The sequence below is a fragment of the Osmia lignaria genome, chromosome 15, assembly GCF_051020975.1.
Source record: "Osmia lignaria lignaria isolate PbOS001 chromosome 15, iyOsmLign1, whole genome shotgun sequence".
Lineage (NCBI taxonomy): Eukaryota > Metazoa > Arthropoda > Insecta > Hymenoptera > Megachilidae > Osmia > Osmia lignaria.
The window spans coordinates 11,757,200-11,781,598 of NC_135046.1; the positions used below are offsets into that span (position 1 = coordinate 11,757,200).

The following is a 24,399-nucleotide window of genomic DNA, read 5'->3' on the forward strand; positions in this document are numbered from 1 at the left end:
TCCCATTATACTTCTTATATATCGTTCTATACCGCTCGTTTACTTAATTTATTTACTAATGCAGAACGATTTTATATTGTCGTTACGTAAACGGTAACACACACACACACACATACAACACGCGCGCGCGACATTCGTTTATTTATTGTGTTGAAGGAATCGAGAAAAGAAATGAAAAGAAATGAACAACTTTGGAACAGTTTGTACATTGTCGGCAACCAACCGAGGATCGCTGTGTAATTAATTTGTGTACGTTCGAACGGATACAGGCGAGTTCGGTCCGGCAATAAAATTGTGCGACGAACGTACCATCCCGTCTACGTTTCTTCATTCGACTCAGTCCCATGCCCAAAATAGAAAAGTAAGTAGTTTGAAAGGATCTCATAGTAAACCTTTTACCACAATTTATAATTGATTTATTTAAATTTATTTTATACTGCATGCTCTGTGTTACAGATTAAAAGGGCTTTAGTACATTGCCGATGACATTTGCATAGAAGAACTGAAAAATATAGTGTAGGAGAGGCGTCCGGGGATACGAAAACCCTCTCCTCCTTCCACTAAACGCCTACAATAGTACCAATGAATTTTATTTATCACGAATTTTTCTCAAGAACAAAGCCAGCTTTGGATCCACTTCGACAGATCCGAGTCTTCGTTCTAAGGTTTCAAAGTCAACTCTTTCCAGCCAAGTAGGAGGATCAACTTCTCTCGGGGAAAGAGGACAGAATAATCGCTCCACCGCAGCGCACAAACCGCACCAACTTCTGAAATTCAATGGTTCCTCTATTTCATCGATCAGAGATTTCAAATATGTTTCTTCCTCTTCGCTCAGAGCTTTTCCAATCACTTCTTGGAGAGCTTCTGGAATATTGTTTGGCAAGATCCTTTTAACTTCCCTTGTCGTATCATCTTGAAACTTATTGAAAACTCTACCAAAGATTAATTTTCTTCCCGTAGAGACAAACACGTGTTTGCCGAGGTAATCCAATACTGTTAATCCTGGAGACAAATTTTAAGTAGAAATTCATTAATTGCTCGTATTAATTCACTCGACTTGTACTTACCGCGTAAACTTCCGCTATCGAGGATTTCGAAACGAGCCACTTGACGAGAAAATACTCTTGGCGTATTTATTAGAGCAGGGTTCGAGTATGTTTGAGATCTTCTTGTACGCGAATAGGTTTCACCCTTTACTCTTAGAGCTTCTTCAAATGCGATTTTCCTCTTTAAAAAACAGCGAAAGTTCACTGTTCATGAAATAATTCATTCAGCTTACAATCTTACCCTAACTGAAAATTCTGCTTCCACTTTGTCACTATCCAATTCCCTGCAAAGGTGCTTCAAAATATCCGGTTCCAAGAAACTAGGAAGCATTGTGGAAGACGTATTAGTTACCGCAGAAGTTTTCTTAGGAGAGATTGAAAGATTTTCTGTATCACCATTGGCTGTATGAACTCTATAAAAAGAGAAACAAATAGAAATAAAGGAATCATTGGTAGCAAACGATAGTTATGAATCATAACTAACGATGTTCTTCTGGAAGCATCTCCTATACGTGATATTTGAGTGTCAGTTGCTTCGAATAAGTCACGGACTTCGGTTTGCTGTCCATAGGTTGATCCTCTTCTACACTTTCCTTTGCGTAATCGTTTTCCTCTTCTACGTACGATTGCAGGCTGTTCTTTACTTATCTTTTCTAATTGATCTCTCTCTATGTTGATGCTAGAATTCTGAACAGATCGCAAAATTTTTCAAATAACATTGGATGTCATATTTTACGTTTGAGTGAACTTCAGTACCGATTCAGAGTTGTCTGCAGTAACATCAACTGGAGTATTCGATAAGCGTGATTGATAACGAGAAGGTTTAGGCTTGGATATAAATATCTCGGTTTTTCTGTGAGACGGCGGTGGTTCCAAAGTCAAGGCATGCCAAGTAAAAGTATCGTTTTCCTGTAAACAAAATTTTTCTTTAAAAAAGGAAATTATCATGTAAATAAGAGAAACGTATAAAAACACCTGTTTCTGTGACTTGGTCCTGAGATCTAGGACCAATGTTGTACGTTCTCTGGGATTACAAGTTACTGGAAACTCTTCTTCGATCGGTCTGTTGGTCAAAATAGGACCACTGGCAAGAGTAGGCGTTGGAGTTAAGGGTCTCGAATCTGTCTCGGTATATTTTCGAAATAATTCCTCGGGAACAGTGGCTTCTTCTGTATTGATAGCTTCTATTCCATTTGTATCAACAGTACTAGCTGCAGCTATCAGGTTTGCCCTAATCATTTCCATTTCTTCTGGCAATAGCAAAGCCTTTCCTTCAGTTGCCTATGGTGGTTTAACGCATAATATTCAACATTATATGCCTTCATCATAAATGTATGCAATCATTTTTTACCCATGAATCTTTTGCCCGCCTGAGAACTTCTTTCGCCTCACAGTCTGCTGGATGATTACACAGTACAGAGCAGCCATAGGGATAAGGATTGAAAAGACCAGAAAAGGGTCGAAGGATAAAAGGTACTGGCTTGGTACATCCTGAAAGTTCCACTTTCTGCAACGAATCAAGTTTTCACGAAATACTAATTGATATATTTTTACCAATTTCTTTGGAAAAGTACCTTTGGTTTAGGACGATATACCGGTCGGATCCGTGCCTCTATAAGGCCAGTTGCACTTGCAGTTCTCGGCATTATTTTTCACGAATTTTTTATTACCGTGCAATGTATTACACTGTGTTACAGCAAAGTAAATAAGTCGGTTGCTGGTCGTCTTGGAGGTAGGTTGCTAACGTAAACGTTGATGGGTCGATTAACGAAGCTAGAGACTTTTTACCTTCAGTTATTACTATCATTTGAAACTGGTCTTTCAAAGTGTTTTACAAATTGTTACAGGTTTAATATAAGAAGCAGAATATTATAAAGAACAGGTTTATTTATATTTCAATTATACACTTAATAATTATACATGTATGTTCTCTAATACTTAAATCTTAAGCATATGTTCCAGGTAAGGATCCTCCTGTTGGTGTCCAGGGTATTTCTTCTTGTACTTCAGACCAGTTACCAAAGTGGAACTCTTTGGGAATGCTGTTTTTCCATTAAAGATTGTATCCGTATCTGAAATTTTTTCAATATTATTTTCCGTAAATTTGCTAAGAAAAAAAATTAAATTTGAATATCATCGCGCTTTTGAAAACAACATACCAGGATGGAATCGAACATAATCGTAATTAATATGCAAATTCGGTGGCAGATCCATTTTACGCATTACTTCCCATGGAGTCGCATTTCCGACTGGTGTCTGATAATATTCTTTCAAGTCGGCTGCAACAAAATATTGATAAAGTAATCTTTCAAAGTAGAAAATGACTTGATAATTGAAGGAAACCGGAAAACAGCTTCAATTGCTGATATTTATGATGAAATAGGATCGAACTTTAACAAAATCTACAGACACCCCTCTTACCAATTGTTTCGATGAAACATAAATTAGAATTGTTCAATAAATGATCAAATTCTCGTTCACACGCTAGGAAGAGATTAAAACGCTGCAACGGATCGTTGATTTTTGTCTCGTTGCTCGCCGAAATGCTTTGTTCCTCGCATATTTTGTTTATGCGATTGGATACATCATCCGGTGGATTGTATGCCTTCCGATACCTCAGAAATCTGAAACAGTTGTAAATGTTATTTATATCTCTCATTTTATTCAAAACGAAAGTTATTTTTTATAAAAATTATCATTATTATTTAATGATATAAGGAACGGTAAAAAAATTTTTTAAAAATTTAGTTTCATTTATCGGAAGTCCATTTTTACCTCAACTGTACCGAATGTTGAAAATATCGATTTTGCGAAGAGTACCTAGCACTTCTGCTTCCCGAAAGGTGTACTTCAATAATACGCCCACTGCCAATAATTTTACCGCGCAAAACAAATCAACTTTTGAAACTCTATAGAATTATTTTTATAAAATATAAAATCATAATAAATGATTAAATGACATTTACAAGATTTCGCAAAGACAGACTGGACTTTCCTGAAATTTAGAAAGTCTGCTGAAGAAGCGAAGCCAGTTAGAATTAAGTCGTCGAGATGGAAAGTTATGTTGTCTAAAACGACACTTAATTAACGCATGATTTATTTCTTTTCGATGAATATTCCTCTTCTACATATTTACACCGGAAACAATGAATTTTATCAAATAAACAACTTGTTGTTTTCATTCTTCACCGCGAACGCGGATCGATCAGGAACTACGCCAATCGACGTACGTAGGCAAAACAGTATGAAACAAATTTAATATTCTCTCGAATATCATTTATAATATGATTGATTTTTTACAGTTGGTCAATTTTCATTGAAGAAAATTCATTGTACCTAACAACAGAGAAGACATATCGTTCGTATAACACAAGTATTTTCATAAAAAGATACCACAGGCATTACTAAATTGTTTTTCCAAAAACTATCTCTGCCGATAGCCATTGATTTCACGCTTTGAAAATCAATATCGTCTCTTGTAGATTATCTCGACACGACTCGCGCCAAACTTTTCGTAATGTGTAAAAGACTCCGGTTACCGGACGAAGCGCGGTAAGGGAGGCTTCCCTTAAAAGAGAGAAGAGGGTGAGAAGGGGACAAGATCGATGTCCAACGACCGTACAGTGGTGCCCCCAGTTGTATTTTCTGAGGATACGGTTATGGCCAATACTAACCAGGAACGAAATGCATCGTGGAAAAACCCTGTAGCCTACGAAAGTTTCTAATATTTTAGAAAACCTTTCGTTCCGCTTTGAAACTGTCGTATCTATTTGATTTTATTTAGAAATGTAACTGACTCGACGCTGCTGCTACCGATTGATCGAAAAAATCGTACGCGTATGTGTCGTTTTGTCTTTGATATATATATTTTTTTTTTCATTCTTACGTCTCAATTCATGTAACGAGAAACGGGCGATAGTTTGTCAATGTTAATCACAAGGACGGAGAAACTTGCTCTTCGAAACAGGTGTTCTCAATGAAAACTGGCACAGTCGGGCAATGACAATATGCAACAACTAAACTGTTCGTGCATTTACAATTTTTATAATTGGTAATTAAATGAAGAAACTTCATTTAAGGAAAATAGGTAACGTGGCTAGAAAGATTTCTCTTGGTTTATGGAAAATCTGATATAGCGGTACAAAAGGGTATGGCAGCAGACGTTACGTCACGTGTAAAGATGGAATGAAAATCAGCTTGCAGATACTCATGAATCTGAATCGAATGACATTCCTAAAACTTGATGTGTCATTAAATAAAATGGAAATTGATTTGAATTTTACAATAATTATACACAGATTCTTAAAGTATAGCTATTTCAAATTTTCTACAAAAGTATTCTACTAATTATACATGTCACATCAATAATTAATACGTTGCATTTATGTATTTTATTGTTTACGCGATGCATCACCAATTTAAAAAGTGTTCAATTTGTAGAAGCCGAATTTTTTTCATAAGAATAGGCTGTTTATTAATTGAAACATGTTTAGATAAATTATGACAATTTCATCCCCAGTCATGTACGAGTATTTATGAAAGAATTGCATGTAAAGCGCAAGGGTACCGGGGACCCTCGTGTCATCCCTGAGAGCTGTCAGATACAACAGTTCATTGGTTGTCACATAAAAGGGAGGTGGTAAACGGCAATATGGCCGCAGTGTGTCCTCTGTCAGTTGGCCAGCAACGCGACGTAACGCGAATATTTCGATCGAATTCGTGCGTAAGCTGACTGTATTACTCACCCTTTGGTAGATAGGGACGCGGTATCGTCTTTGAAAGTGGAAGCCGATTTTTTAACCGGTTTCGATTTCTTGCAGCTCTTAAATCGCGTCACATCGTATCTGAAACTCGTCTGTAAAATGACGACGGTCTGGTTAGTGCGCGTTCTATACGATTTAAACAGTTTCACTCCTTTGGAGGAGTGTAGTGTAACGAAGGTGATTGAAAAGTGTACGTGAAGTGTCGACACTGACCGTGTTTGAAACAAGAATAGTGGATGAACTTTTAAAAGGATTCGCGAGTAAACCATGCCTGATGAGCGCCGCCATCTTCTTCCTCGTCGTTGAAGGGAACTGCGCGAGTTGAGCAGTAGGAGGCGCCTCGGGCGGCTGCGCTTGTTGTTTCCCATCGTCCGCCATTTTACGGTCGCCATTGAGAAGTGAAAACCCTCCTAAATGTTCTCGAATAATAGCGGCCTCGCCGTGTGATTTTCGGGGCTGAGAGAGGCGCGCCGCCGCGAGAAGTGTTGCTAATGAGTGTACGGCGTACGATGGAGAAGCCATGACGCATCCGTCGCATCAAACGAACGGCGCTAGCCTGGAGGACTGCCACACGAATTTCTTCGCACTGGTGAGTGATCTCCAGTGAGAGCCCACTAGTCTTCGTTAACCAGTCCGAGCGCATATCTTTTTACTTATCGTGTTTCCACTTCGAAGTGTATACAGAAAGAGACAATTCGAAGGATTCTGCTTCGCAACACGGAAGCCAGTTGTCTAGTGACTTGTTTAACGGTACCGCATTACGTTGCGAGTAAGAAGTCGGCCGGGTTAACCTATATATCAGAGAGAATTCCCGTGGGCAGAACTCGATCGTTCGTTGTCGACGTCGGTGTTGTGTGTATCGCGGCACTCCCCTCCCCTCCCATCCTGCCACTATGTATATACATCGTACATGCGTGTATACATACCACTTATACGTGGATAAATATATATATGTACACGTATATTAGTACATATATACATGCGCAATCCGCGTCTATATGCGCGTCACCGAGATTTGAAGTTTATACGAGCCAATGTCATTCCTGATTCATGTCGTCCCTGAGTTCTCTCTGCACTCGTCAGAGAATTAAGGAGCTCGCAACAGGGCTAACCGGTGGCTGTTGCATCTCTTTATCATTTTCGATCCTAGTGAATTTTCATCGTGCTGTTTGCGCGCGCTGTGTTATTGTTACTGCATCTACTCCGCTACTATCCATCTAGAAACTATACGAGACGCTCTCGTCTACTTCGCTCGACAGATAATCGTATCGTCTCTCGTAACATTCCTTTCGCCTTTCAACGGAGCCAGAAAACTGTGTCAGACATTGTGTTTCCACCGCTCGAAAGTCGTCGTCTGCTCTGGTCCGGCGAATCTAGGAACTCCTTTTCGTTGAACCCGATCAACGGTGTATATGGATTCTTCGTACACCTCCACCTGTCTACAGGATGTTTTGAAAATGAACAATGTCTCGTGCACGGTTCCAGTTACGTGTCCTGTCAGTGCTTACGAAAATAACCCATTCAAAATTGCCGCGTTTTTCGAGCATATGGTAAAAAAAATGAAGTGCGTCGAATGTCATTGTTGAGCGATGAAAAAAATGTCCGATGCACGCGTCGCATCGATCGGTGTATTTATTTAACTGTACGTGTTTGAGTTTGTCGGCAAATTGATAAAACACGTTGCAACATAACGAAAGTTTCGACAGTTGACGTTTGCGACCCGTTGGAATACGTTGTCGATCCTGATCGCGAAACATTGTTCATATTTTTCTAGACTTAGGGGCCACCTATTTTAGAAGCGGCCTGTATGCAAGCCTTCTAAAGGCTGTTTCTCTCCCTTTTTCTCGTTCCTTTTCGACCGTGCAGTATGCGCGCGACTCGTGTATATACATACTTATCGCTGGGTATAACGGCGAGACAGACACATTTTTCTGTTACACTGGCAGCGCATCGCATTCCCACGAACGCTCGATCAAAACAACCAGTACTGTGCGAATGAGCCCTGTTACTATTCCTCTTTTCCACTTGTCAGTTTTATTTTCCCCTAGGATGGACTTATCAAATTTTCCTATATCAATTTAGCTTTACCTTAAAAACAGGTAACCTCCTACATAACAGTTCGTTTCTAATATTTTTTTTCCAAATCAAATTTTTATTAAACCAAGACATTTCCAATGCCTCCTAACTGGTTAATTTTAATAATCTAAAGGGAAGTGGTAGATTCTTCGTGATTAAGGCCATTTACCACTTAGCCAGTTGTATCCCGCGCTCTTTTTCGGAAATTTTCCAGCCATAGACGTTATCAAGATAATCACTTCTTTCGCAAGTATTTTTTTCTCAGTTTCTGTGGTCGATTAAAATTCAAGAAAGTCGAGTCGTTTGTTGTGTCACTGGTACGCAGGAAAAGCTATGCTTTCGTTTTGGCTCCTCTCGTTGCTTCCCCCCCCCCCCCAACGAAGTTCGTTTACGTCCTCGACAGTTCGTCGTCCTCTGTCGTTCCGCATCGTTTGATTCGACAAATATTCTTGTTTAATTATTGGCCTTCTGATATAAATATGAGATTCTATTTTTAAGAAATGTCAGCTGGAAGGTTTAACTTGGGTTAAATTACGTATGCCATATTTTCTTATTATTTACTAATTTATTTAGAGCAGTGCAATAGAGACATTTTTAAGAATAAAATATTTACAATTCGTCGGATAATATACAAAAGTTTGATAGAATTTCATAAAGAAAAAATCCTTGGAAATGTAGCGAACAGAATAATTCGAAAGCAGTTTTGGTGTACAGTTTTATAGTTACTTTGTATTCACAGTAAAATTCGAGCTGCAACGGCCAGGTAGGAGCAATGCTCTGCCACAGTGGTTCTCATCTCAATTATTAATTTCTTTAATAACCTATCCTTAAAATTAATTTAATTTTCATAAAAATGAAACAATTTTTCTTTTTATTAATTGCAAATTAATATAGAAATTGATTTAAACATTGCAAACGAAATTTGACGAATCATTAATAGGGATTACAAGAAGGATCTGTGTTAGTGAAATAATAAGGGAGATCGTGATCTTGGAATCTTGGAACGATTGAAATGCACGCAGTCACGTAGCCTTGCAGAATTCACTAGGGATTTTATGCTAGACATTTTTTTTCAACATGCTGTATAAAGATACATATATTTTTTTTTTCATTGTACTATTGAAAACCTTATGTTTATAACAAATAATTTCTCAGTTGTTTCTCTTGACTCGTGAATGATGACTCTTTTTCAATGACAGTAATGATAAACGTTCAATATACAAGTCAGCATATTACCTTTGTCAAGATGTGACCTTGTCTTTCTTTGCACTTGATATACTATTGATTTTATTTTGAAAAAAAGAAAGTGTAATTTTTATTATAAACATTGCTTGAAATTCGTTTAGAAAATCGTTTTGAAAAAGAAAAAATAGAAGCTGGTTATTTTCAGTATTTTTCACCAAAATAATTTTCTCCAGGACCAGAGCGCATGGGTACATTTTTCTCAATGAATTTCACTTTATTCTCGTAAACGCGAAAGAAAAGCACCGATCGGGGCCATAACACGCGCGCTCATGTGGTATCGCTTGTTACGGTATCGATTAACGGTTTTGAGATCTCGATCGAATTTTCCCCATGCAACGCGCTAAATCCCTAGGAAAGAATTTTCATCCTACAGATTAGTAAATTTTTCGCTGCAAGAAAATGTTGTCTCGTATAATTTTTTTGTTGTTTCTTATTAAAAATGAAAGAACGGTATTCCGAGGTCAGGCAAAAGTGGCGAGCCAAGCCGAATGGCGTGTAAACTCTCTTGTAGTCTTAACACGTCACGTCCTCGCGGTGCAAGGCTTTCACCTAGGCTGGTCAAGCCCCTTCGGGTTCTCCTGTTTCTCGCCACGGAGCACCAGTTTCAGCATAATCTAGCCGACTCTGACTTGGTCGGCGAAGAAGCCGCGTGCCTCGCGTATCTCGCTCGAGAAATCACCAGAACGGGCTAATATAATAGAGGATAACTCAGTGTTTCTCTGCTCGTTCCTCGTATTTTCTCCATTAACAATAGGAACAATCAAACCGAAGGATTGTAGATCTCTCGTTTAAACCAAGAATGATCCTAGCGAGATCTATCTTCGAAATACAATAACACTATCAATTGAGATCTTCCCCTATACATAGTTGTTCCTATCAATTGAAATATCCGAGTCCATCTCTTTAAGCCAACCACACATCCACCTTAATACGATAAAGTTCATTGAATTAATCCGTTCTAGCACAATGTATCCGCGTTTAAATGCATCCACTAGCGTACCACCTTTACCGCGTATCGAGCGAAAATAAGTTCTACGAACTGGGCAGGAAGCGCGATTTTATAGAGAAAAGAAAGACGCGCCTAAAAGGCGTGCTATCCACTTTCGAGTGGCTTGTACGCAAGAGAATTCCGCTTCGTTACGCACGCGAATGTAATGTTCGTGCTGCTTTAACGGCGAGCGTGTGTAAGGAGGGCAGTAACAGAAATGGGAATTTACAGCTGTGCGCCTATGTTCAGAGCGCAACGAAACGTTGCACCGCTAGAAGAATAAGATCGTAAGATTGTACAGTTCGGTCGGTATTGTTCCATTTCTGCTGCGTTTTCATCAATAATTCGACGCGTGACAGTCGGTTGCATAGGAAATTATAATCGTTTTGCAAGCGAATCACAGTGTTTCAAAAGGCGGGGAAATATGATTTAAATAAACACTGAACTAGAAGGGGAAAGTGGAAGGATTCTAATTTAATCTAAAAAAAATTATTCGAACGTAGGATGCACATAAAAAAGGATTAGAAAGAGAAACGTGTACGGCAGGATGAAACGGAGGGAATGTAGGGGATCCGCGAGTTGAATCCACGCGGGCGGCCTTGCACGTCGCCTTGCTTGTATTGATCAGCCAACTTGACAGTCCCGTAGCGTTACGACGTGCGCCTTTGCTCACCGATTATTTCGTCGCGTCGACACGCTAGGCGCCATCGCACGTCCTTCCGAAATCGATTTTGCTCTTTAAGAAACTACTCGATTCTCTGTTTTCATCGACAAGTAATAATGGTCGGGAAAAAATTCACCCATTAACGTATCCAACGAACGAAGTTTGAAAATATTGTTTTGAACAATGCTACATAAAAATTTGGATAACGATTATTTCTGATTATGTTGTTTTTCTGTGATTTCTTTAAGGCTCGCCACTAAATTTCCGCACTTATTTGAATTTGTTCCGGTTATGTCAGCTGGCAATGTGACGTAAGGAAATCCGCATATTTGATTGGCTGAGAAGCGCGCGACCTGCTCGCGACTGCGCGTGCCTTTATTGCTCTGACAGACACATTGTGGCGCCATACGACAGACAGACTTGTTTACGGTGGCGCCGCTGCGCATGAAACATTGTACTAAATAACAAGATAATGTTCACAGTTTGTCTACCCTATTGCATTATTATCATTGCTGTCGTTATTTTCAACAAGATTTTTATCAATGATAGTTAAAACTTTGTCTTAGATATTAAACTTTGTCAAGATAAAATATTACAAATTCTCGTACGATGCATGTTCGATTACATATTTCTCAATTACCCCGTACGATAGGGAACACGGTAGGCTTCCCGAGGAAGAATATCGATGTACGAAATTTAATATCGATAAGTATAAATAAGTACAAATACTTGTAGATTAAAACTTTTAACAAACAATTGATTAATTTTTACTTTGTAATTTTTTGCGCGAAAATGATTATTGCGCATGCGTGAATCATAACGACGCGCTTCGAAAGATGCGCCGTGACTACACTAGCAATCGACAATCGGACGTTGACGATTCTCGAAAAATATCGATTAATCGCGCGGCAGCTAGAAAAAAATATACGAATCAGGTGCAGTCGAGATATCGGTAGAAGGTGAATGGACTCTCGTTCACTGAGATAAGGCATTTTCTTTAGACGCCGACCTTGGACGTAACTGGATTGCAACTGTAGTATTTGTGTTATCGAACAGAAGTTCATTGGCGTTTCGGAAGCTCCGATGCAACAGACAAAATGATATACGATGCAGAGTTTAAACAATTCAATAATGAAACGTAAATTATGCTTCTTATAATATTTAAATTTTCAATTATTTATAAAATTTTTTCATTAATGCATCTTTTTCATTCTAATAGCCAATTAAGGGTGAATCCTATTGCTCACGGTTAAATCAACGATTTGTTACGTTGCGTGACAAATGGAAATAGAATGTGGCGAAAGTTCAAGGACCGACCTTTCTCAATGGTCGCGACGAATGTTCGATACGTTCCCTGCAATCCCTACCCTATCTTCGCTAATTCGCGCACTAACGTTCCACTGTTTACAAACAAATAATATTTATATTTTTTGCAGTTTGTTAAATTTTTATTTTTATAAATTAAGAAAATCCTCTATATAACCTGACATTTAAAACACTGTAATTAACCTTGAATCGACCTTAACACCGGTTGACATTAAAGTTACCCCTACGCGATTGAAATGACCTAAGTACCGGCGCTCTTTTAATGCTACCCTGACGATGGCTATTTTATTCGCAGACGGACCTCTGCGGCATCAAATGGAGGAAGCTCGTGTGGGGCGAAGTAGCCGGCGGTTTCGGGGGAACCCCCCTCGAGGACCCGGTGCTCTCGAGCTTCTCGCGGTGCCTCGCGGGTGACATTCTCTGCGTGTGGCGGCGTGTCGCCGCTACGCCGGCTACCTCCGGCCCGGCAACCGCCTCGGCAACCGGAGCTGGTATCTTCGACCTGGGCATCGCACCCTCGCCCGCACCTTCCCTTTCCCTCACCGCCGCCAAGGAACTCTGGATCTTCTGGTACGGCGAGGAACCCGATCTTTCCGGTCTCGTGTCACCAGAACTCATTGCGTGTGGTAAGAAAAATAATTTTTCATATTTTTTTTTATTAAATCTCACTGACTGCTTCTCGCCCATTCATCGTCAACAATCCATTCTGTATACCTTACTCTATGTTTCTCTAAATATTCTGTTAAATTATTTACAGTATTCGCTGTGAAAGTCCATAAAGTATAAGAATGAATACCGCCGATCGCTATGTTAATTGGAAGAATGAATGTGACGAAGTATGAGTGTGAAGTCAGTGAAGATAAAGTTTTGAATGAGGTTGCAAGGAGGAGGAGAGAGGAAGAAGTAAAAGAAGAATAAACAGGATTGACAAGATAGCCATGTGAGATATTGAAATGCTTGATTGGTTTATACAAATTGGAAGGGTCGTAACGAAAATATAAGGTTGTTCTTGTTACGAACCCTTTAATTGTAATTGTTACCTTGATACATCAAAATTTCAATTAAATTTACATTAGTAGCTTAACCCCTTGACATACAATTGAATTCATTTCATGTGCCATATACTACTAATTTATTATTTTATAATGTTACTTAATTATTGTATTGATTAAATGTTATATAGCAATGCAAATTTCAAAATAAAATGTTCTGTTTCTAAGGTTGCACATAAATGTTCAGTCGAGCCAAATTAAATAGTATTTTTCAGACGCATCAAATTCCGTTTTATTTCTATGTCAAGGGGTTAATAACTTTGATCAACTGTTTATTGCTGAATTTTTCTACGACACGGGAATTGATAGCACCGGTCGCCGTTATTGTGGCGAACGTTGCAGGGAATCTCGTACGCTTTTGTTTCGGTGAAAGAAGGTGTTCAGTGGCGAGCAAAGCGGTAACGCAAGCTAGACCGTGTTTCTCAGTATAGGGTCGCTGAACCATGGCTACTTGTCTGCAACTCGCCGCGATGCAACGCGAGCTTCCATGATTGTGCACCGCAAGGAATGCACCAATTGCAGAACCAACCGGCGAACCGTTACTTCCGAACGAGTTCAACGTTTGAACGGTCCAAAACGGATGACAGGTTTATTCAATTTTGCGTATGGTACTTGTCGGTGACGCGTAACGCAAGGTTGCATTATTGTACAGTACCGGGCATGGGAGACTTTCCTAGGGGAAATGGGTGTTTTAGAGAGAGAAAGTTTGAAATCCTTAAGAGTGACATATTTATTGAAAAATTTACGCTCAACCTTTGAGCGTATAATGAAAATCGAAAGCAACGCTTTTAAGCCACCTTCGTTTCTTCTTATGATACTTTCGCTTTTCAAACTGTTATGATCGTGTTCAGTGATTTCTTTAAGGCAGGATTATTCATGATTATATATTAACACCTCCGAAGCATGAGAATTATCATTATTTCCGTTTGAAAAATTTCATTCTGTAATAATTAGTTCATTGTTTGCTGTAGGTAAGAATTTTAATGAAACATTTATCCGATCGCTTTCATCATACTTTGTGCTTTAAATTGATGTACCACGATCGATCGAATTGTATCACTGTTTGTATTTTGTTTATTCTAATGCGGAATAAGGTGAAATCAATGTACGGTCAGAATTTTTTCGTGTTTTCTCGGTCAACGTTTCTTTTGTCGTCTACGTGACTCGTCGTAACTTTATACTCGAATTGCGTTACTTTCACGGTGGAATCAGCCGTTTCTTTCGACCGGCTGGAATAGCCATCGCCTCGATCCGACGAAGAAAGTAGATCGCGGGAAAACGGTAGAAAATTTGTATGCTTCTAGAACTAGAATCGTCCCGATTCCAATGGGGAATTTATACTATAAACATTTGATCATATGAATCATTGCAGCGTCTACAGCAAACTCATAAAAAAAAAAAAAAATTATATAATCGCTCGATATGAAAATCGCCTCGAGCTTTTTTTTTATTAATAGCGTTACATTATTCGTGTAATGTCAGTCTAGTAACAATACGTAATGTTATTTTAATACTACTACTTTAGATTCTGATCCACGGTTACACTTATCAAGAAAGATAATTGAAATGTTCATTATGATTACAGAAAGTGAACAAGGTTCTTGGGAAAGCGGATTATCATACGAGTGCCGGTCACTTCTTTTCAAGGCTCTGCATAACTTGATAGAACGGTGCTTACTATCTCGTGATTTCGTTCGCTTAGGAAAGTGGTTCGTACAACCTTATGATGGATTCGAGAAACACCGTTGCAGTAGGTATGTTTATTCCATTTCATTTTCTTCTCCGATATAATACCTGTTGCTGTTCCGAATCAATTAAACGATAACTTATCGGATGTATTAATATAAATAATTTGATTATCATTTACAGTAGTCACTTGTCGTTCTCGTTTGCATTCTTTGTTCACGGCGAGAGCACTGTATGCGCGAGTGTTGATGTCAGGCAGCACCCTGCCGTACGGCATCTCACGAGAACTTGTTTGCAACGCACCCAAACCTCCCAATCTGGCGTTAAAGGTAACCACGGTAATTCGAGCAGAATGATATAATTAAGGTATGGTAGGTTGAAAATTGCCAAACGTAGTAATTACTTAATTTTATTACAGTGATTCTAGCTCCTTACGGACTAGCAGGCACGTTAACCGGTTCAGTGGGACGGACCGACAGTCAACTTCTCGAAGAATGGAAACACTTTTATCCGATCAATGGCAGTAACGTCGAGGCAGGACTACCGCCTCTGGTGGAAGTGCTAGTTGGCGGTGTTCGAATGCGTTATCCTTCTTGTTATGTCCTGGTCACAGATATGGACGACACTCCACCTGATACTCCTCTTTCTCCGCCAAGTAGCCCTGCTAGTTGCGAACACCCTCTCTTAGGTCAGCAGGAATTGCGAGCAGCTACCGAATTACCAGAACGTGTATGGGCAGAATGTACTTTGAGTTCGCCGATCTCTGCTTCCAAGACAGAATCTTCCACAGAGCCTGGAACCTGGACATACATCGATCCAACGCAAAAGTCTTCCTGTACCTGTTCCAAGTAAGTCATTTTTTCACATATTTCTACTAATCAATTGTTAACTCTTACTGCACTGCGCGCTACTCAAATTTATTTCTATACTTAATGATACATTGTAGAACATTTCAGATACCGCAGTGCAGTAACGGTCGTAGTAGTAATAACAATAGTTATGTTCACTGTTAGAATATTAAATGTACGGAAGTAAACCTACTGAATGTACTGGTTTATCGTTAGACTTCAAAGTACTATTTCCTTTGCACATTTATATTAAGTGTAGCAGTAAACATTTATTTTCTTCGACTGCATTCTATGTTTACCTGACGATATTTAGAATAGTAATGTCCCACAATTATTATTTATTCTGTCTGCATGTTATAGAGCACAGTTTATGAAAAGTAGATTATTTCAATTGTTACAGTACAGGTGGTAATTTGATTAATGCCTGCCGCAATATTATATATGCATGTAAATTTAGTTTTTAAGGATGGCGCGAATGCGATTGTTTCTTTTATTTATACAACAGAACTTGCCTATATTTAAAACTACCACAAAACAGAGTAAGATTATCTTTCATCCGAATAGTAAACGGTAAGTTGATTATAATAAACCTGAAATCAAGAAGGAAAATTAAAAGAATTTAGGTTTTAAGAATAATAGAAATTTGTTAATAGTAAAATTTAAGCGCAGATTAAAGGAAATTTCTACTTGAGATTGTTAGCGAAATCAGAAGAATGTATAATTAAGTAGAGCATATGAAAAAACGAGATGTTAAATACGTCGGTTGCAGGTATACGACCCCCGGGGGTTGGAAGAGCCTGGCCTCCTCTCAGGTTCAGAGGGAGAGAGTAGATAAAGGTGGACGGAGGGTCGTACCGTTTCATCGACGCTCTACCACCCAGTGGGATGCTTGCCCCTCTGTCCCTGCTAATGCCCCCAGGTGGGTAATTTCTGCCCCGATATATATATCAACCAGAGAATCTTAATTTTCATCTTAATTAATCACCCGCAATAATGCTAATTTCATACGATCGTTATGATATCATAACGTTTAATTCACATCGCTTCTGGAGGCTCCACCATCTAGTCATACGAGTAACTAAATCTAATTGCACGTACAAACGCATTAATCAAAACATCATTGTACAATTTTTGTTATTTCCTTACTTCTTGCCGAGGGAGAGGCTGAGAATATTAACTTAAGAAAAAAGAGCGAACAAAGTGAATTTCATTCATTTTTCGCTGTTGGAAAGAAGCAACTAATATCAGTGTTAATGGAATGTATTATATATGCGAGCTTACTAATGTAAGCTGTAGTAAGTATATTCTCGCTGTGATAAAAATACCATAAAAATCACAAAAATGTCACACATACACATACATACACACAAAGTGATTTCGTTTCTCAGTTATAGACGATAAAATCGTATCGTAATAACATCATAGACAAACACATGTTCGTTCCATTGGTCAATATTTATTTTCCATACAGAATGTTTCGCATGTATTTTAGCACAAACTTCTGCAGCTTTTATTTCTCTTATTAGTTTACCTGTTCATATCAGTGTTGCATTCGAACATGTTATTCACAATCTTAACATCGCCCATTAATTTCTAATATATCGTGACACTTTCAGATAACTATCTTTAATAGTGGGATGGTTGTAGATAAATAGTATCATGAAAGGCACTCATGGTGGTAGTTATGCTTTCATCATATTTCTTTTAATTAAGCATGAATCAGCTTATCGAATATCAGTTACGTATCGATTAAGTTTTAAAACGATCTAATTAGTATTTTCGTTTAAACAGGTCTGTGTTGAACAGAACAGAAGCGCCAAGTACACCGCCGGGAGGGCCTCCTTCGTATTCGAGGGGACCACCAACAGGAGGAGATTGTCTACCAGTACCATCGGTTGGCTCGCCAGGTTCCCCAGCACCTTCGCCTCTTCCAACTCCACATTCCGAGCCAGCATCGGTTCCACCAGCAGAGCCAACAATGCCTACTCTCAGTCCTCAACCACCACCCAGTCACCCAAACACTGCCCCACCGTTAACACCGTCTCAAGGGCCAAAGTCAACCTCTTCTGCATGCAATAACCAAGTACATAGTCCAGCACCTGGACCAACATTAAAACGACCAGTTTTAGCCTCTAGAGAATGTGAGGATATATATTTAGAAAACGAACAGTCGTTACCTTGGCTATACGATTATTCGACGCAAGAAGCATGGCTCAATCATCCTGTGAAACGTTTTAAGGAATCGAATAACAGTCCGGTTAACGTGCGGAGTAACACTTTGTATCCACCGATGAATTCTCAGGCTCCACAATCTCAGACTCCAAAATTAGAAATTAAGCAAGAACCAAATGTCGGTGTTGTAAGTGATTTGTCTTTATTTTTCTTCTTGCAAATCAGTTGCTTTTGCTTGTAGCTTATTTTATTGATGTTCTATGATAGGGAGATTGCATTGGAAGAAGATCGGATCCTTACGAGTTTGACGCGACAGGTGAAGAAAACGGTACAAACGTCGATGGACTTAGACGGCAAAGGGAGGATCCTACCAAGCCGGGATCTTTATATACCAGCGAAGGTCTTCAGGCATCCTATAAAGACTTAGACCAAATTTTTGACAATTCCGATCCTGATACTTCTAGTGACGAAACTGTACGTTCCCATTTTTCTTTAATTCTTTTTTTTTTTTTTTATATTTAATATACGGTACTAAAAATAACACGAAAATACTTTCTTTTCGCAGAACATGAACCAGCCTCAAGTACAAACCCCGCCGGAGTCGAATAGATCCAGTGGATTACACGAAGAAACTAGAGTAGACGCGAACAACAGACACAATAACAGAGGTGTAGGAGTGTTACGACCAGAAGAACTTTCAAAAATGTTTCCTACACCACCGTCACTCGAGCATAATCCGGTTGCTTCGCCTTGCCCGTTAAGCGACCCATTGATGGACCAGACGGAACTTTCTGTACCTCAACGACCACTCAGGCATCTCCCTGACATCTACCCAAACATGGGATCCCCTCAAGAAGAGCCAATCGACGATTGGTCGTACGTGTTCAAACCGGCGGCGATCTGTAAAATGGTTGGTTCTTCCAAGTATGCTCCTTTAACAAATTTACCCAGCCAATCTTTACCGCCCGTTACACTGCCGTCGCACTGCGTGTACAGACCTTCTTGGCAGTGCAATCCTACTTCCAACAATACAGATAAACCGCTACCACCAACCAGACCTGGCTCGGTCCAGCAACAACCACCACCAAGCCCGGCGCCATTAGGAGCGCCGTATCGCTCGGCGACCATCACCGGACGACCACCACCGCCGCCGTACGACCAACCGAGTCCTGCAACCTCTACCACTTCGTCGTATTTGAACAAAAACCTGAACAGTATTGAGGCGGACACGCCGGGACCCGCTCGTGCACCAGAATCGAACTCTCTTATAGTGAATATCCTATTGGGCGATACAGCGCTCAACATTTTTCGCGACCACAATTTCGACAGTTGCAGCCTTTGCGTGTGTAACGCGGGTCCTAAGGTTGTCGGGAACATCAAAGGCGCGGATGCCGGGGTGTATCTGACCCACTCGTGGTCGGCCGGTGCTTTGTACCAGGACGACGATCAGATCAGATGCAGCTGCGGATTTAGCGCGGTTGTGAATCGACGGTTGGCACACAAAGCTGGCCTCTTCTACGAGGACGAGATGGAGATCACCGGGATCGCCGAGGATCCCTCGGAGAAGAAGAAAACGTCGTTGGTAGCTGTCGCGTGCGGTGGTGGGAAAACATCGGAAGGTTTAGACGCGATACCGCCTAACGTGTTAGAATTACTCAGAGAACAATGTCTGATCGTGCAGAGTTCCGCGAGCAGCCTGTACAGAGCGTCTAGGATCTACGCAGCGATGAAGAGTTACCCGATGCTCGCGCCAACAGTGAATACCCTTGAGTTCAACGACGGGAACGAAGTGTCGTTGGCGGCCCTCGATCAGGGTAAAATCGACGGTACCCATAACGAGAGGACTAATCGCGTGAACGGTGTGCATCGATGGGTGTTCCTCAGAGCTAAAGGTCCTCAGTGTAGTGGTGATATCGTAAGAATGATGAGGGCACTGCAACCTTTGTTGCAAGACGCTGTACAGAAGAAATGTACCACGCGAATGTGGGAGGCACCGTACACCGTTGCGGGTCCTCTCACCTGGAGGCAGTTCCATCGTTTAGCCGGACGCGGTACCGACGATCGCTGCGAACCTCAACCGATACCCGCGTTGGTTGTCGGTTACGATCGCGACTGGCTATCATTGTCTCCTTACGCGTTGAGCTATTGGGAAAAATTACTTCTAGAACCATACGCCGGGCCCAGGGACGTTGCCTACGTGGTCGTCGCCCCGGACAGCGACTGTGTCGTCAATAAAGTGAAATCGTTTTTCCGTGAACTATCAACTACGTACGAAGTAAGTGAAACAGTTATGTCATACATACTTTCTTTCTCTTTCAATTATATAAAATTCTGTTCCGTTTCTTCAGATCTGTCGGCTAGGAAGGCATACACCTATCTCGAAAGCACTGCGCGACGGGATTCTTCGCGTAGGGAAATCATCTATGCAGAAGCAAACAAAACAACCGATAGACGACTGGTTTAAACTTTTAGGAGAGAATCAATTGGGAGAACTGTTGCGATTATACGCTCAAGTTTGTAATCATCGATTAGCCCCGTATTTAACGCAAGTTATACAAGATCGAAGTTTGTTAGATCCTGGAGATTCGCAGGCGATCAATAAGCAACAACAACAACAGCAAACTATACCTGTTACCGACACGATGCCTGCCACGCCTGACGTAATGACCACCAAACCTGAATCTGTTGGTACGTTATCAATTTTTATTCGTCTTGCCAACGTTATCTCATAGATAGAAAAAATTAGCAAATATTGTAATTGGTTGTAATGTGAAATTTTCAGAGGGAGAAAATCCCAGAAGCGAAACTCCATCGTCGAACACCGCAACAAATACAAATTCTAATACCGGTAATACGACACCAACTTCTCAAACTGCCACGATACCCACTAATACCACGTCGGGTCCAGACGAAGAGGAAGTCGAACCTCCGGCTGTCGTTGTTTATCTAGTAGAACCGTTCTCCCTAGGAGGCCCCGAAGATCCTGATCGTCGAAGGCTCGCAATTCTAGCATTGTTACGTGCATACTCGGCCGCGGTCAATAGTATGCCTGAAAACATTAGGTCCAATATCAACGTTCAGGTGAGACACGAATTTTCATCGTTTAGTCAAAACATTAATCCTTCGTCGCATAATTATCTGTCGACTGTGAAAAATAGTGTAGACGAGCTTTCTAACGTGTTCTGTGTTTGTCCCCAGTTAATATCCTTGGAAAGTATAATGGAGTTAGGGCGAGCTAGGGAAAGGCGCAAGATACAGGACGAGATGAGAGCCTTAGCTTTAAACGTGTTTCTGCAGGGTCGACGATTGTTGAACCATAACTCCACGGTAAAAAGTCTAACTGGCTTTGGTACCGCTGCTGCCGCGGATCTTTTCCTTAAGAGTAAAGACGTAAGACTCCGTTTTCTGTATATCTAGTATATTCGATGGATCCCTTCGCAACTGTATTTGCTTGTGTCTCTCTCTCTCTTCAATTGAAACGACGGAAGTAGTATAGAACAGGCGTTGAATAAATTATTTTCAGTCTTGTCGTAATACTGTTGCAACTATACATCAGGAACGGAATCGAGCACCGTACCGACTGTACGCACCCGCCTACGTGTTGGCCCCTCTACGGGCCAAGAGCGAAGCACCGGAATCGTTTGGGATCGCCGGACCGGAGGAATGCGCTGTTCTTTATCTTAGCTACTGCCTAAGCGAGGATCAATCTTGGTTACTCGCCGTCGCTACCGACGACAGAGGCGAGATATTCGAAACGGCTACCATCAACATCGACATACCGAACAGGAAGAGAAGGAAACGCGCCTCGGCCAGACGAATCGGATTGCAAAAGTTAATGGATTTCATACTTGGAGTGATGTCCCAAGGTGTAAGTGTATGTTAAAAGCGTCCGACGTAATAAAATGAAAGAGTAGTTGATAATTATTCTGAAATGGATGACTCTTTTCATTTATTATTTTAGGTACAACCGTGGAGGTTAGTAGTAGGTCGCGTGGGTCGGATCGGTCACGGAGAATTGAAAGGTTGGAGTTGGTTGTTATCTAGAAAAGCCCTTCTAAAAGCTTCGAAACATCTGAAGGAAATATGCGGCCAGTGTAGTCTTCTTTATCCGTCGGCGGCACCTTGCGTGCTTAGCGCCTGTTTAGTTTCCCTTGAACCAGATTCCACTCTTAGGCTGATGGCTGACCAATTCACACCCGATGAGAGATTTAGCCAGGCGTCGGTAAACTGCCAATTATCCACACCACAAGACGTTACATGTACTCATATTCTCGTCTTTCCCACATCTGCTACCACTCAGGTAAATTGTGTTCAATTATCAGCCTCGCGCGGAGCACGATAAAATGTCAGTTAATGAAAATTCATTAGTTCTTGGGAAATGATTATTATTACCGTTCCTAGACTTTTTTAATTGTATTATTTCTTTTACATTTTCTTTAATCGACGTTTTACTGTGTTTCATAAATTCCTATTATTTTCATTATAAAATGAGTGAATATTATTTTGTATATTATTATATTAATCTAGTAATCTTAATTTAAAAGATAATCCTATGTTAAAATAGTACAACTCTTTATTTTCATTTATTTTTGAGATACATTCATTAAAAGATTTTACAAGACAAATCATTTGAAATCCCTGGAAAAATTTTTAAAAGAAATCATTTCTTTAATACAGTCATCACAGACTGCATTTCAAGAGCAACACATTAACGGACCAGATTTAGGAGACGATGAACTATTCTCAGCGCTGAACGATGATATGCCCGAAGGTATAGAAGGTATGGGAGACTTCAACGATATCTTCAGTGGTGTATGGCCGGAGGCTGGCGCTGGTGGAGGACAGAGCCCTGGTGGTAGTCCGCATCGTCCCGAAGGATCCCCACTGGGTGGAGATGGTGGTGGATCGGGTTTAGGAAATCACGATGGTCCTGGTAGTCCATTTCCGTGTAGCAACACACCAAGAGTAAGTTAACATTAATTTAAACACTTGCTTTTAATCCCTATACGATTGCAAACATTAACACAGATTCTTCTGAAATAGTTTACTTTGTGTTATTTAATCCTTAGAAATTACATCTTACCTCACTAGTGCAACTTAAAATTTTCTTAATACATGGTACAGTGTGGTGTCACAGAATAATATACAATTTGACCATAATACTTTAAATTAATAGGTAGCAGTTGCTGAACAGGCAGAGGAAGTTGGAACGCTATTACAGCAACCACTTGCTCTTGGTTATCTAGTATCTACTGCACCAACAGGACGAATGCCACCGTGGTTTTGGTCAGCTTGTCCTCATCTTGAGGGTGTTTGCCCCGTGTTCTTGAAGAATGCCTTACATTTGCATAGTCCAGCAATACAGCAGAATAGTGACGATCTGTTGCAACAACAAAGTGCGCTCACTGCTCATCCATTAGACTCGCAGTATACCACCGATGTGCTCAGGTTTATGTCAATGCCTTAATACACTGAACTTTCGGTTTAAAAAGAATTTATAAAATAATTATTCTTAAGTAATCAGGAAGTCATTGACTGTGATCGAGAAATATTTCGTTCAAGTAAAATTTTCAATTGATCAGTATATTTATTGTTGGTACCTTTCAGATACGTACTGGAGGGATACAATGCATTATCGTGGCTCGCAGTGGATGCGAACACGAAGGATCGTCTATCCTGCTTACCAGTGCACGTGCAAGCGCTCATGCAGCTCTACCATGCGGCGGCAGCTCTCGTCTGACCCACACCCTCTTTCTTCGTAGTGCAGTATGTGCACCTCTTTCACGCACTCCTTTACCAATACCGTCACTTGGGGCTTTACGAGAGCAACTGGTTTCCTACATCCGTCTTCAACTGTATATTAGAGACCCCTCAGCTTCTCTGGATAACCGGGAAAGAACGATCCTTCGATTAAAGATCCTCCGAATACGTAACTCGGGTTCTCTTTTCTTCTTTTTTTTTTTTTTTTTTTTTTATTTTTTTAAACACGCGGTGTTCAATCACCTCGCGACTTAGTAATACAGACCCGATAGTTAAAGTTTTTCTATTTCTGTAATTTAATAGGTGGAGAAAAAAAAAAGAAAAAGAAACGAATGGATTGTACTTTGTGTTTTACCAATAATCATAACGATTATCGACCATATATAATTGCCGCATACCAAAATGGAGTCTGACGAGAATGAAAGTTAAATGTTGCATGCGAGAGACTGAGAGAACTAAAGAGAGAGATGCGTGTAAAAAAACGGGGAAACAAAATAAGAGAGCGCGTTAAAAGAAGTTTACCTTTCGATTGCCTCTCTATCGGTAGATAGTTCAATTACGAATCAGAATCTCTAGAAAATTACGAATCAGAATCTCTAGAAAATTACGTAACCAAAACGTTTTTAATTGTAAATTGAATTTTGTACAAAGCTTTTATTATTAATAACGACGAAGTAATATAAAATGATATTACGTTGTTTTTTAATTTTATATAGATGATATAAATGAGAAGAAGAACGGAAAGGGAGGCGATACTTCTTTTTTACAAGTAA

At 40.2% G+C, this 24,399-nt stretch overlaps 3 protein-coding genes across 10 annotated transcripts; 1 reads left to right on the forward strand and 2 right to left on the reverse strand.

Annotated features, from left to right (window-relative positions):
- Positions 1-441: 441 nt before the first annotated feature.
- Positions 442-2,766, reverse strand: LOC117608246 (uncharacterized). Its single transcript, XM_034333062.2, has 8 exons — positions 2,621-2,766; positions 2,398-2,553; positions 2,022-2,327; positions 1,803-1,955; positions 1,531-1,733; positions 1,288-1,459; positions 1,068-1,227; positions 442-1,002 (listed from the first exon to the last, which is right to left on the reverse strand). Exons 1-8 carry the CDS (start codon positions 2,690-2,692, stop codon positions 590-592), a joined length of 1,635 nt encoding a protein of 544 aa, XP_034188953.2. The 5' UTR covers positions 2,693-2,766; the 3' UTR covers positions 442-589.
- A 136-nt stretch (positions 2,767-2,902) lies between these two features.
- On the reverse strand, positions 2,903-6,331 carry mRpL50 (mitochondrial ribosomal protein L50). Its single transcript, XM_034333080.2, has 5 exons — positions 6,023-6,331; positions 5,792-5,901; positions 3,468-3,670; positions 3,206-3,325; positions 2,903-3,118 (listed from the first exon to the last, which is right to left on the reverse strand). The coding sequence occupies exons 1-5, from the start codon at positions 6,329-6,331 to the stop codon at positions 2,985-2,987; spliced, it is 876 nt and encodes a 291-aa protein (XP_034188971.2). The 3' UTR covers positions 2,903-2,984.
- On the forward strand, positions 6,256-23,844 carry skd (mediator complex subunit skuld). 8 transcript variants are annotated; one of them, XM_034333036.2, is made up of 17 exons: positions 6,256-6,398; positions 12,404-12,734; positions 14,746-14,914; positions 15,030-15,184; positions 15,265-15,694; positions 16,464-16,613; positions 17,486-18,053; positions 18,134-18,340; positions 18,432-20,141; positions 20,215-20,554; positions 20,649-20,947; positions 21,065-21,256; positions 21,390-21,740; positions 21,828-22,166; positions 22,544-22,831; positions 23,043-23,314; positions 23,474-23,844. In XM_034333036.2, exons 1-17 carry the CDS (start codon positions 6,330-6,332, stop codon positions 23,604-23,606), a joined length of 6,003 nt encoding a protein of 2,000 aa, XP_034188927.1. In that variant the 5' UTR covers positions 6,256-6,329; the 3' UTR covers positions 23,607-23,844. The 8 variants fall into 8 exon arrangements, with proteins under 8 accessions (XP_034188927.1, XP_034188928.1, XP_034188931.1 ...); XM_034333037.2 differs by having other exon boundaries at positions 21,390-21,734; XM_034333040.2 differs by having other exon boundaries at positions 21,423-21,740.
- Positions 23,845-24,399: the final 555 nt, after the last annotated feature.

Coding starts and splice junctions, on each gene's coding strand:
- mRpL50 (XM_034333080.2), bottom strand. CDS start 6,331: ATGGCTTCTCCATCGTACGCCGTACACTCATTAGCAACACTTCTCGCG. Junction 3,326..3,467: donor ATGTTTCATCGAAACAATTG/GTAAGAGGGGTG, acceptor ATTTTGTTGCAG/CCGACTTGAAAGAATATTAT. Junction 3,119..3,205: donor TTATGTTCGATTCCATCCTG/GTATGTTGTTTT, acceptor AAAAAATTTCAG/ATACGGATACAATCTTTAAT.
- skd (XM_034333036.2), top strand. CDS start 6,330: ATGACGCATCCGTCGCATCAAACGAACGGCGCTAGCCTGGAGGACTGC. Junction 14,915..15,029: donor GAGAAACACCGTTGCAGTAG/GTATGTTTATTC, acceptor TATCATTTACAG/TAGTCACTTGTCGTTCTCGT. Junction 18,341..18,431: donor ATACTTCTAGTGACGAAACT/GTACGTTCCCAT, acceptor TTCTTTTCGCAG/AACATGAACCAGCCTCAAGT.
- LOC117608246 (XM_034333062.2), bottom strand. CDS start 2,692: ATGCCGAGAACTGCAAGTGCAACTGGCCTTATAGAGGCACGGATCCGA. Junction 1,956..2,021: donor GGACCAAGTCACAGAAACAG/GTGTTTTTATAC, acceptor TTTTGTTTACAG/GAAAACGATACTTTTACTTG. Junction 1,228..1,287: donor AAGCAGAATTTTCAGTTAGG/GTAAGATTGTAA, acceptor TGTTTTTTAAAG/AGGAAAATCGCATTTGAAGA.